At 38.5% G+C, this 13,418-nt stretch overlaps 2 protein-coding genes across 4 annotated transcripts; one reads left to right on the top strand and one right to left on the bottom strand.

The window, feature by feature from the left end:
• Positions 1–36: 36 nt before the first annotated feature.
• On the bottom strand, positions 37–7,974 carry LOC113151006 (RNA exonuclease 1 homolog). Of its 3 annotated transcripts, none has more exons than XM_026343792.1 (16): positions 7,759–7,974; positions 5,030–6,348; positions 4,852–4,953; positions 4,422–4,668; positions 3,896–4,233; positions 3,670–3,807; positions 3,476–3,590; positions 3,325–3,396; positions 3,099–3,242; positions 2,833–2,946; positions 2,556–2,629; positions 2,285–2,389; positions 1,838–1,953; positions 1,533–1,671; positions 613–733; positions 37–458 (listed from the first exon to the last, which is right to left on the bottom strand). In XM_026343792.1, exons 1-16 carry the CDS (start codon positions 7,907–7,909, stop codon positions 370–372), a joined length of 3,384 nt encoding a protein of 1,127 aa, XP_026199577.1. In that variant the 5' UTR covers positions 7,910–7,974; the 3' UTR covers positions 37–369. The 3 variants fall into 3 exon arrangements, with proteins under 3 accessions (XP_026199577.1, XP_026199578.1, XP_026199579.1); XM_026343793.1 differs by having other exon boundaries at positions 3,099–3,239; XM_026343794.1 differs by lacking the exon at positions 7,759–7,974 and having other exon boundaries at positions 5,030–5,881; positions 5,965–6,144.
• On the top strand, positions 7,896–13,198 carry poli (polymerase (DNA directed) iota). Its single transcript, XM_026343795.1, has 11 exons — positions 7,896–7,998; positions 8,178–8,411; positions 8,749–8,874; positions 8,961–9,125; positions 9,396–9,542; positions 9,738–9,974; positions 10,106–10,284; positions 10,847–10,938; positions 11,037–11,170; positions 11,665–11,885; positions 12,104–13,198. Exons 2-11 carry the CDS (start codon positions 8,318–8,320, stop codon positions 12,893–12,895), a joined length of 2,187 nt encoding a protein of 728 aa, XP_026199580.1. The 5' UTR covers positions 7,896–7,998; positions 8,178–8,317; the 3' UTR covers positions 12,896–13,198.
• The last annotated feature ends 220 nt before the right edge of the window (positions 13,199–13,418 follow it).

Raw genomic sequence — 13,418 nt, 5'->3', positions numbered from 1 at the left:
CTTTTAAAAAAAAAAAAAAAAAAAAAAATACCCACACAAAAGGATTTCAATCTGTGATTTTACTTGGTTAATACTGAAAAGACCCCACCTTTTTTGATTTTCTGAGCATATGAAAGTGCCATCACAATTATTCATACAGACATGGACACATGGGCCACAAATCCAAAATTAACATACAGAAAATACTGCATTAACAAATTAAGTGATATAAGCAAACTAAAAAAATATAAACAGCCCTTGCATGTCATCCAGAAATACTTTAGAAACCATCAGAGCGTCAAACAAATAGATGTGACGTTCAAATATGCATTTTTTTTTCTTCCATGTATGAACAGTGTGAGGATTTGTTTTTTTTTAAATAATGTGCCATCATTTTTTCAGTTTTCCATCTTCTTTGACCTTCCATAACATAAGCTCCATACAGGCAGCAGCATCTTCTGCAGTGTCATGGCCACAAACTGGGAGAAACAGCAATGCATTACACACATGCAAACAGTGACATCAACACGTTGAACCATATATCGGTTATATTACATTTTATAGTAAGGTTATAAATTTAGTTCTTTATTAGGACAGACACTTGCATGGTGGCTGTAGTTCATGACAACCCACCACTCTCTTGAATGATCCTCCGGAGGTATTCAGCAGTGAGGTTGTTGAGGGTCAGCTTGTGAGGGGGGCCTAGACGATGTGGGAAGACCACCGATGTGTCCACCACTGTCCCATGGAGCAACTACAGTAAAGAGGAAGATATCTGAAGTCCTCATCATTGGGTACACCCTCACTAAATGTGAAAGTTACTTGGATCATAAATAACCTCCACTTTGAGCTTTGGCTTAGGTGCAGCTTTAAAATTTGGTAAGTAGTGGTGAGCAGCTAAAGTAACTAGTACAATTACTCAAGTACTTTAATAGTTCTTTTGTTGCTACTGTACAGAAACACACCTTTGCACGGATTATGAACAAATATTACAGAGTAAGCTATTTAACAGTATGTCTAGTCATAGCCTATTATGAGCAGAAGCATTTAAGTGATCTACATACAGGTGAGCAAGGCGTCAATAATTAGAATTGAATTATATAATTCTGAAAGGGAAACTCTACATTATTACTTCTAGTTTCAGTATTTTATATAATATACAATGTAAAATAAAATGTGACTGTTTTTCTTGACCACTGCATATTCCCATACCATCAAGGTTGTGGCAGTTTTTAAAGCTGATTTGTTTTTTTTAAAAACCCACACATTCAAATGAAGTGCTGATGAATTACACAAGAAAGACAAACAATTAATGGTGCTTAGAACCTGGCACAGGGCAGTGTTAAAAACTGTATGCCATTCTGTTACAAGCTACTTTATTATAAAGTAGCTCGAGTTATAAAAACATGCAAAGAAACAATATCCTGGGTTTCAAAAATTCAGTATTTGCATAAATGTGTGAGATACACATGAGCCAAAATTGCCACAGACAGATACTGTCAAGAAATTATAATCCCTCTCCCCAAAAAGTAAATAATGTTGCAAGAAGTCACCTTCAGGGTACAGAGGTCTGCTTCCAGGCCATGTCCAATCAGTATGGTGTCAGCGCTGATAAAGCTCAGCAATGTCTGTTGGACCTCTCTAAGGGAGGTGTGGTTACCCTTCACCTCTTCCTCACTGATGCCCGAAAATCTATAACAGTAGTAGTAAAGTATCTATTGATTTATAGATAGAGCAGGATTACCATCTCCATTTCCTTGTGTGTGGAGGGCAGGTTACTTAGGTTTAGAGTACTTATTGGTCATTTAAAAAAAAAAAAAAAAAAAAAAGAGGGGAAGACAATCAAGTAACCAATTACCTGGTGTTGTAGTCGATTACATCATTATCAGGTTTGACATAGGTGTCATAGATTACTTGCAGACTAGAGTTGACCACTGTCACTCTAGACAGCTCCAGACCATGAATGGTATAACACTATGAAGAGAAAGAATATTCTTAATCATTTCACTGCATACAAATATTTGAAAGAGTTAAGGCCAATTTAATATAAAACAAATTCTTAAAAACCCATGTCAACTTGCATGTAGCAGAAAAATCTAAAAATGTCTTTATATACTCCACACATAAAAACGCAGCATAACTTTAGTGTCTAATACTATAAGAGGGCAAAAGGATGTGGAGCTAAAGTATCTGTAACATGACCGTGTTGGCTATATTAGAAAGTCAAATTATGTATTTTAATGATCTAATGCTTCTAATGCTGTTTAACACAAACAAAAGGCAGCCCGTCAGAAACGGATATCACCATTTCACAATCCAAAGAGTAGACCCCAGGACAGCTTGTATCCGAGGGATGTCTGGGAACAGTTGACACAAACCCATCCAGGCTGAGGGAATCATGGACGTGCAACTGGCAAAATAAAGTTGGAGTTACCATACATGTGGCATGAAATTTTTTAATATTTAGTAAACCAGTCAAGTGTCAGTACTCCAGCAAACATGGCAGTATTTTAACTGGTGAATTCTGGGACTGCATGACATCACCTGCCAGAGCTCCATAGATGCCGTTGACCTACCTTAAACACTTGACACCCAGGTGCTCCCATGACTCCCTCACAGCAACTGTAGCGTGTCTCCACCCCACCTGGCACTGCAAGTTTCAAAACATCCCAAATGCTTCAAAAACTATACAACCCACCCCACAATATATTTACCTTGGATGCTAAGTTACTGTATTAAGTGCATATTCCACTGTTTTCTGGTGTTTTGTAGCTCAAACAATTCATTTAATTAAAATGTGCTTGCTATTAATAAAATAATCTTTGAGTTGAACCCCTAGTATGGAATACTCACCTTTATTCTCAACTGCTTTGCCATAATGGTAGTTGCACTCCTCCTTGCGAATGTGTTTGCCTGTTCGGCTCACAGAATATGTAGCTCCACATCGACAACAGATCCTCTTGAGGGCTTTTATCAACACAACAGAAAGTGTTAAGAAAAACAAAAGTGAAGACTCACTTTCACACCAAGTATAACACAACTGCACCCTCTAGTGACAATACAGGAACAGCATTAAACTGTGTCCCCAAGTATTTTGTGAGTATTACATTTTAACTTACAATCTGTATTTCCTTTCTTGTTGTCAGCAAAAAGAGCAGCACAACCAGGTTTCTCTGGGTGCTGGACAGGAAAGTTGCTCTCAACCAGTTTTTCCTCAGTCAAAATATAATCTGTCAAACTCTCATAAAATGCTGCATCATCTGCTGGAAAAAAACAAACACTAGATCTGTCAAACTGAATGGAATAAAAATGCAATCAAAAGGATTAATTCAGAAAAATTCTCACCCTTTCCTTTAAAGTTAATCAGGTTAAAAGGTATGTTGCCTTTGGCTCTTTGGCTGTCAACTTGATTTTCATCTGCATAGGGGGAGAAAATAATCAGCTCAATTAATGTCATTTACACTCTTTGTGACAAATTGGTTTTCCAGAGTCTCGCCTTTAGCTGCAACAGCACTTTGGTTTTTCAGCCTCTTCAGTGCATTCACTGCAATACTCAGGTATTTAAGTTTGTTCACACTGCGATTGTAAACGCTCCTTTCTTCAGCAAGGGCCTATCAAGAGCAACACAACAGTCAAAATAAGTATTAAGACTGTCGTTTTTCAAGGAGGACAACAGTGGCATATGCTCACCTTTTCAAAGGCATCATTAACATTAGCTGCTGTTTTGATGAACTCCTTTGTGAACATGTTGACATAACGCTGTCGGACATCATGGGGCACTTTGGCAACCTCACACTGCTGCTTCAGTTTACGTTTAGTAGGCAATGGCTGAAATAATACATTCATAATTATTAAAATAATTTAACAACGTACAGTGACAGCTATAAAAACATGCCCCAAATAATGGGGGACTTACTTTAGCAATAGCAGCAGGTTGAGAAACAGTTTGTGCAATCGGAGTTGTTGATTGTGCCGTAGCAAAGGCAGAAGTCAGTGAAGGATTACGTGCTGGAGCAGGAATGAGCACAGGTGCTGCTGTGCGAAGTCTTTGTACAGGGGTAACTGCAGGTGGAAAATATGCTTGTTTCACTGCGAGAGTGCTCGTATGCACTTGATTAATGGGAGTTAGCACTGAAGTAACTGGGCTGGAACTGGAAGCAACAGGCAAAGGGAAAGCACCCTCTGGGAGGATCAAATGCAAGTTGTTGCCCATGTCAATCACAGTAGTTCCCAAAGGTATGTAGTTCATGTAAGCTGTGGAATAATACAGGAAATGCATGTAGATATGAACAGATTTGGGTTTTGCATAGAAAAAAAAATGTACATGGAAAAAAAACAAAAGCCAATATCTAATGTTAACATTTTTATGGCTTTATGGCTTTTATAATCTTTTATTTTAAATTCATTCTAAATCTTAAATACTACAGCAAACAAATACCTACCATTTTGTAAAGGGGCAGGCTGCAGGTTTTCTAGGGCTTGAGACGAAATCGAGTGTGAATTCTGGGTCTCTGGCTTCCTCTGACAGGTAGAGGAAATAAAAGCCTGACCACCTTTGACTGAAGCAGTCAGCATGGAGGCTCTCTGCTGTGTCTGCTGGATTTTGGAGGGCTGAGAGCCAAAAGCTGAAGTTGTTGGCCCACGCAGGGGAACCAAAACCTGGGGCTGAGGTCTATTCTTGGCCAATGTCTTCTCAATGATGAGGTGATCAATCAGAAAGCCATTCAAATTATAATTTTGACAAGATTAGCACAATAATACTGAAATTTGTACTATTAAAACAGTTTAATTCATAACATTAACCTTTGTTCAGGCAGCTTTTCCCCAGAACACAACTTTGGATTAGCTATATCATGTGTATGTGACCAGTACCTCTGTATGTTTAGCTTCATGAGCCACCCGTTTCTTCCCTGCTAATGCTTGGGGTTTGCCGTCTACCTCATTAGATTTTTCCATACCCATCATCGTTGCAACCTACAAACAACCAAGTAAAGGAGAAGTTGTTCACAATGACCCTTCACATTGTCTCTTCATTATCTAGCATACTTACAGACATGTCAGACTGTTCTTCATTGCCCTTATTCTCATTGTTTGCCTCCATGAAGATCCTGTAACATTCCTCCATTGGGTCACTGTCAGACAGGTCCAATTCTGAATAGTGGAGCTCTTCCTCTTCAGAACTGGACTCAATGATTATAACCTCTGCGTTAGCTGCCTTTCCCAGAAGGTGCTGACTGGGTTCAGATGAAGGCATCATTTGTTTGGGAGAACAGTGATTATAAATTCTGTTGTAAGCTGGCTGCTCAATGTGGTGCCCAGATTGTAAATCAGAGTTAGCAACTGGTGCTTTATAAAAAATTGAATTTGTCTGTGGAAAGTCACATGGTTTCAGGGGATTCATTTTCACAACACTAAGGGGCAGCTCACACTGAGGTGATTCAACCTGAAACACGTTTTCTTCCTCTTCAGCCACAAAAGTATTCAAACAATGAGCTTGTTGGTGTGCAGCGGCAGAAAGACTTGCAGGTTCAAGGCTGTCCTCGACTTCTGTAATAGCAGCCTGAAAATTATTAATTGTAGGATTTACACCTCTCTGGTCTGGTACACATCCAGCTATATTCCCATATTCTTTGTTCCCAAAAAGATCAGTTAGATCTTGATTCGCTTTGATCCCTGATGCAGATGCACATTCAGCATTTGAAAAGCATGGCAATGCAGCAATAGGTTCCGTCTTAACCTCCAGTTCCTCTTCAGTATTCTGAGATTTGCCAGCAATGCAATCAGAAAGTTTCTGAGATCGGCTTCTCTTTTTTTCAGGTGAAGGAGGAATATCAATAATCAGGACATCATCTTCATTAGAGTCATCAACTGGCTCTGGAGATGGTGATCTAGAGGGATGAGCCTGATGTCCAAGTATTTTCTTTTGGTCACAAGGTACAGTTTTTTTCCTTTTTAAATCTTTTTTTATATGCTTTTGCTCCTTACCTGATGAGCTGTAAGACCGCAGGTCAGCAGAAAAGTTGGACAAAGGGTCATACTCCAAATCAGTCCTTGGTTTTGAGTTGTCAACTACATACTTCCTGGCTCTGGAGTAAGTTTTAGTAAAGTCTGTGCATGAAGACAATAGGTAGGAACCTCCGTCTATATCTTTAGCTGTAGTCTCAGTCTTTGCTAAAGAGGAATTGCGTGCTGCGCTTTTGCTGCCTGTGTGTACTGTCTGGTAGCGTGACAATCGCCTTTGTTCTTCCTCCACCTCGTGCCTTACAGTTTCAATTTCCTTATTGATCCGCTCCAGCTCCTGGAGGCAATCATCTCTGGTCTCATTTACTGATGCTCCACAGACAGCATACAGACAGCCATTTTGGACTTCTGTTCAAAAAGAACTTGAAGTCAATTTTTTTTTCTGCTTTAAAGTGAAAGTTGAAAAAAAAACATAGTAAAACTGGGTCTCGCTTGTTTAACTTGGCCTTCAATTAATTTATTCATTATGCTGAATTGTGTTATTGGGTATGATAAAGTTGCTCTATGAATAAATCACTAAATTAGCAACATCTATAACCTACAGTCACTCAGTTTAAAGTTTCTGAATCGTTACTTTGTGTTTTTTATGTTCTCACCAAATTACCCTTTGAAGGACAAGAAATATTTTGGATCATAATCACATGCAAGGCGTAGACCCTCTAACCAACCATAACTTTAAAAAATAAAGACAACAGATCTACAAATGTGCTTCATCTTTATATTCAATAAAATAAAGTTACCAAAAATACCTAGAACGCCAGACTATCACAAGTTAAAAAGACATACACTCACTGACAACCTGTACAATCTGATGCCATCCGATAAAGCAGCCCTGACATGAATTCTACGTGTACAAAGTCATAATTTCTCTGTTTCTGTTGAAACTGTTAGTAAGGTGATAATTCTACTATGTTTATTGAAGTCATAGTGGGGGTCATACTGGACTGTGTTATATTGTATATATTAAAATGTATTTCTACAGTTTCAGACACATTATTTAAATAAATACCATTAATGATAAGATGGCAGTGACAGTCACTGCCCAGCTCATTCTATATATATATATATATTCATTAAAAAAAAAAAGTTTTAGAAATATCTGTGTGTTAGAAATTGACAGATTTTTTGGATCATTTCACTTTTCTATTTTAAATTGTATATTACCACATATGTAAATACAACCTATACAACTTAAAAGAAAACCAAGAATTAAATGGGATCAAGAAAAGGTATTTTAACATACTGTACTGTGCAAGTGTTACTAATAAATTAGATGTATAACAAATTAATATAAATCATTAAAACATACTTCTAGTCTAATTATTTATTCTGGTCAGTTTTTGTACAGTTTTGTCTCAGTTGACCCCTGAAGTAGCATTAGCTTACACTTTTTCCCCACTTAGCTTCATAATAGGCAACACTATATATTAGCACATCTTCCATTCCTGTATTCCCTTAATTATTATTTCGCCTACACGTAAAAAAATAAAAGTAAATAAATAAAACCTCCAAAATACTTTAAAACCATTATCCAGTTAGCTCGCGGGTCGCCATCATCGTAATAGGCAGCCACTTGACAAAGGAGTTTAAACCATTTTATCTTTCAGTAAATCTTTGTTTATCAAACATTACATGTTTAGCGTTAATTAACTTTCATAAAAAAAGGGAAAATTGACGTCGAACTGATGTTAAAACGTGGGTTTACAAACTTGGGTTAGCATTAGCTTACCGACAGCACAGCATACCTCAAACACTGACCTGCCGAGTCGACCGCGGACGGTTGCGGGGAAGCTACGAACATATCCCGCACTTCTGAAGCATGTTTGTACAAACAATGAGGCCGCTCACAAAGCCCATGTTTAGAGACAGGACACCGAATGTCAGCAAAGAGACCGGACGAGGGAAACATGGGCAAAGACGCCACTTTGTGATGCCCGAAACCTGGCTAATGGTTAATTAACGACCGGCCGACAGGTGGCGGATCCAGCTGAACTTCAGGTGACGTCAGCCTCACTTATATACGGTTGAAACGGCGACTAATTAACAGCGTAGCCCCGATGTGTGGCTACGTTAACATGAGCTAAAATAAATGTTTAACCCTGTTTAGTCACAGAGTCAATATAGCTGGCACACGTCCAGCAATGAGCGCTAATTCGCTTTCGTGTGGTGACACGCAGTAATCCCTCCGCGCCGACAGATGGCGCCGCTGCGGTAACACACCTGGGACCCGCTCCGTGTTCTCCGGGTCCCCACACCACAAACATCCGTGTGCGACTTGTAAACAACTTCCAAACAAATTAAATCTGCACCGTGTGCCATGGATCGTAGCGAGGATGAGGTGGAAGAGGATGAAACCGAGTGGATGAAAAGCTTCGTGGATTCGGAACCGGCCAGCACCGCTGCAGTTCCTGGTAAAGTGTTAAACCGAAACCAGTCTCTTCAATAACGTTACTCATCCAGTATTTATTATATGTATTGTGTGTTTCATCTATTATAACCATTATCTGTTCATCTTTACTGGTAATGTATGTATGCATGCTGGCATAGCTCTCTAGTTAACGTTCAGATTTACTGTACATGATACATAAACACATTAAAAAATAAAATACTTTGCACCAGTGCCGCAACAATTAGCTAGTCAATTAACTAATTGATTCGTTAATCAAAACTAAATTAATCGGAAACGATTAATATGCAGTTGACTGTTTTTTTTATTCAAAATTATATAAATAACTAACTCTTTTTCAGGTCCGAGCCTCAACAGAACACCTGGATCAATACCTGTGAACAGAGTCATTCTGCATTTTGACATGGACTGCTTCTATGCTCAGGTGGAAATGATCAGAAACCCAGCACTGAGAGATGTCCCTTTGGGTAAACTGAATACACTGACTAATAGTTGAATCTCTATTAAAGCCCAGAATTCACTTATGGTTCAGTAATGTTCCTCATATCTTTAGGTATTCAGCAAAAATACATAATAGTCACCTGCAACTATGTGGCAAGGGAGCAGGGTCTCACCAAGCTCATGTCTGTGACTGATGCCAAAGAGAAATGTCCTCAGCTGGTGCTGGTTAATGGAGAGGACCTGACACACTACAGAGAAATGTCCTATAAAGTGACAGGTAGGCAGGAGTCGTATATCACAGCTACAAATCTGTGTTCTGTTGTGTTCCCATACAAACTGTAGTATGCTGTGAGGCTAAATGATGTAGGAAAATAATCTAATTGTAGTTTAAAGGCAACAATCTACTTTTATTTCTGCCTTTGCTTTCTCATTTACACATACATTACACCTACAAATTAGTCTTATGTTTGTTAATTGCTCTCTTCAAATGTTTCCTTGCTAACATTATATATATTTTCTGTTTTACCTTTTCTTCTGATCCATCCAGAGCTGCTAATGTCCTACTGTCCACTGGTAGAGAGGCTTGGATTCGATGAAAACTTCATGGACATCACAGAGATTGTGGAAAAAAGGCTAGCGCATACACCAGAGTCTAATACCTTTTCATTTAATGGACACATCTACAGTCATTTGAGTAAGTCAGATTTCTGTACATCTGGCTTATAGAAACTGGGAAATGAGTGGTGAGACAAACTGAAAAGCTAGAAGATGTAAAATATTTGCATTGCACTTTCAGTTTCCCCCTACATGACAAGAAGGTTTAGGTTTTCACACCCACAGATAACGTTTTGCTTTTACAGTACATGTCTGTTTTTCTATTTCTGCTCAGATGCAGATGTTAAAGCCTGTGACCACCCGAGGCTGGCTGTAGGTTCACATATTGCAAAAGAGCTGAGAGAAGTCATCCACAGCAAACTGGGCCTGACTGGCTGTGCTGGCATTGCCACAAACAAGTTCCTGGCCAAACTGGTGTCAGGCACTTTCAAACCCAATCAGCAAACCACCCTGCTGCCAGAGAATGTCAGCGACATCATGGGCAACCTGAGTAGTCTCAGCAAAGTACCGGGTATATAGCATATAAAAATTTGTTCTTGATCAAGACATTTTTTTAAATTTCAGTCCATAATTCTTTGAAGTGTCGGCATCAGTTTCAGGTATCACTAGCAATAAACTTGTGGTTCCGACATGCACTTTTAGGAGTGGGTTACCAAACTGCTAAGAAACTTCAAGCCCTGGGATTAGAAAGCGTGAAAGACCTGCAGTTCTTTCCCTTGAACGATTTGGTGAGAGAGTTTGGAGGTCCCTTTGCTCAGCGCTTGAAGAATCTAGCTGTTGGCATTGATGACTCACCTGTCACCCCTACTGGGGCCCCTCAGGTAGGCTGATGTAGTCATCTGCCATAGTAGTAAATTATATCTTTAGTCACTGAAAGGAAGAAATAAGTGAGGAATCTCTAATAGTTATGTTTCAGCATTCTCGTGTAATTTGGGGATTTTGAAGGAAATATTTTTTTACTGTTAGTAGACATTAAATTCCATTCTTAAGTTATATGAAGTTATAATTTTTAATTGATTCATTTGTGCAGCTTATCTGGGTCCAAGTCACAATAAATTCTAAGGCCCTTTATGTATAATTTGTGTATGTACAACTGAGAAGTACTGACAAAAATATAATATAAATGTCAATAAAGTCACGTACATAAATAATTGCCGATAATCGGCCAGTATGACTAAAACAAATACAAATTGCTTTTTGTGTGATATTTAGACTCGAATAAACAAAGGTCTGTATTGGCACCAAAATGTTGGATACTTTAGGCTTCAATTAATGAGAAATATAACATTGTGTAGTCTACATTTAATTCTTTTTTTATGTGCAAATTGTCACATTTTACTATTATTTTTTTGGTGTTTCATTATTGTCACCTTCATGTTTCAGTCCCTCAGTAATGAAGACTCCTTCAAAAAAATATCATCATCTAAAGAAGTTTTGGAAAAGATTCAACAACTCTTGAGCGGTCTGGTGGAGAGGTCAGGGCCAGTTTCAGCAACTGTGTAATGAATATTTCATTCTAGCCTTAAAGGCATGACTCACTGAATCTAGCCCTTATCATCTGTTTGAAAATTAGGATGCACAGAGATGGCAGGCAGCCTCAAACCTTCCGGCTTACAATCCGTAGATTCTCAGCGACCAACAAGTGGTTTAGTCGGGAGAGCCGACAGTGTCCAGTCCCCAACCATGTTGGACAGAAGGTCACTTCTGGTAAGCTTGTACACCTGGAATGACACTGTAACGCCCCGCCTTCAGGAGCTCAGGACTTTTGCAGATTTCCCACTAACTGAAAAAGTTTACTTTTTGGATTCACTGCCACTGCTCATTATTATCAATGACATTATTATCAATATCAGATGACAACAAACACAACTTTATATAAATGTTAAGGTTGCACATATTTCTGCTGTATGATGACCCTTTTACAGTAACTTTACACAACAGTAAGTTTATATCATGATATCAGCATTGAGTTCAAAGTCTATGTTCTGTGACCCCACATAAGCAAAAATTCTATGAATGCAGATTGAACCATGTTTACACAGACATAGCTGCTAAAATCATTATTTCTAGCTTGAAAACAAATTAGTAAGGAAAATCATACAAGAATTAAAACTATTAGCTCTTTAAATGCAGCAATAAATTATAAAACATATGCATAAACATCCAACATCCAGATCTAACACTCTGTAATGTCTCTGTAGGCTGCTGTGATGATGCCGTGGCCCAGCTGGTTCCATTGGCCATGAAGCTCTTCCACAAGTTGGTTGACAGCAGTGCTGCTTTCCACCTCACTCTCATTAATGTTTGCTTCAGCAATCTGCAAACCAGAGGAGCTGCCATCAGTGGAAAGGGCTCCATAAGATCTTTCTTCTCGCATAGCATGTTTCCTAAAAAAACACAGGTCTTGTCATCACAGATCCAGGTAGTGCAGTGAAGCAGTGCAGTACAATGTTATCTTAACTCTCATTTGGGATATCTTTAGGGATAACCTTGAAAAGTTTAAAATCTGTTCCATGCTTACATAATGCTGGAGACATATATAAGCAAATTTTCTCTTACATTCTGTTGTTACTTGCCTAAAATGCTTAATATCTTTTGGCACTACTTTAATTTGTGCTCCTCCTCCTTTGTCCCAAATAGGGGGATTCCTCTCATAGTGAGCATAGTCACTGCATGGATCATCAGTTCAACACACACAGCAGGATTACTCAACACCCTCCACAAAAGACAGTAAATACAAAAAGCCATTGTAGCTCTGAGGCAGCATTACATGGCTTCAAATGGAAACTGAGCTCTGCTGTGGCTGTAGATGATAATCAAAAAGTATCCTGCAGCAGATGGGAGTCAGACACTATCGAGACAAATAACTCTGAGGCTCATGGATTGCCCCCAGACGTTGACCCAGAGGTGTTCAAGCTTCTCCCCAAGGAAATCCAGACTGAACTGTTATCTCCTGCCTACATTAACGCCCTTCCCAGCACCTCCACCAACCTGTCAGAACCAGTTGCAGTACCTGATGCCTTCCACATAACAGAAAACAAGTTAGTACAACCATTTACAGACTCAAAAGATGTTAAAAACATAAGAGAAGACATAAATGAATGGGATCCTTCTGCTCGAGCAACCACTGTAAATCTCCAGCAGCCTGAAGGCACATGTGCATTTCCAGGAGAAAATGTTATAGAAGAAGGAAAACTAACTTTTCCTCAGTCTGCTGACTGCGAGTTCCCAGGAAATGTGGACCCTAAGGTGTTTTCTGAACTTCCACCGGATGTTCAAAGGGAGTTAATGTCTGAATGGAAACAACAGAAGCTGGTCCTGAAGAACCCCTCCTCCAAGAAACCAGGGAGAAGCTTCTTGACCAAAGACAGAAAGGCTGCAGGAAAGGGCAATCAGGCAAACAGTTTGTTGAAGTATTTCAAACCCAGTTAGAGAGGACCATTACCAAGTTAATTCTTTTAAAGATGATTAATGAAAGAACCTTATTTCTCTAAAAGAAGACCCTATATTTTTATATTCTTATATTTGTTATTGTTGAGTTATTCTGATATTTTTTTGTGACACTAATGTAAAGTCATTAAAACGACCAACTACACAAATAAGGAGGACCAAACTGGTTACGGCATCTTTGAGAAGCATGTGATTTACATGTATCTCATTTGTATCTAAAAAACAAGATTGAGAAAAATATTTTACAAATGAAGTAATCAATCCAATAAATGCGTTGACCTATCATTTGTTGATGTTTCATTGATATATTGATGGATTCATTTATTTATTTTTTATTATTTTACTACCATTTTAAATTTCTGATCAAATCATTTAATTAATTTAGAGATTAATTGTGTGAATATTTTATCTTTAACATATGACTTAATATTACACTTAATATTATACTTTTCCATGCCATACCATTTTCATGATGCTAATAAATATTATTAAGTTGAGTGCCAGT

This window comes from Anabas testudineus, chromosome 9, assembly GCF_900324465.2.
Source record: "Anabas testudineus chromosome 9, fAnaTes1.2, whole genome shotgun sequence".
NCBI lineage: Eukaryota > Metazoa > Chordata > Actinopteri > Anabantiformes > Anabantidae > Anabas > Anabas testudineus.
Note: the sequence above shows the minus strand (reverse complement) of the source record. Positions and strands in the feature narration are given on the sequence as shown.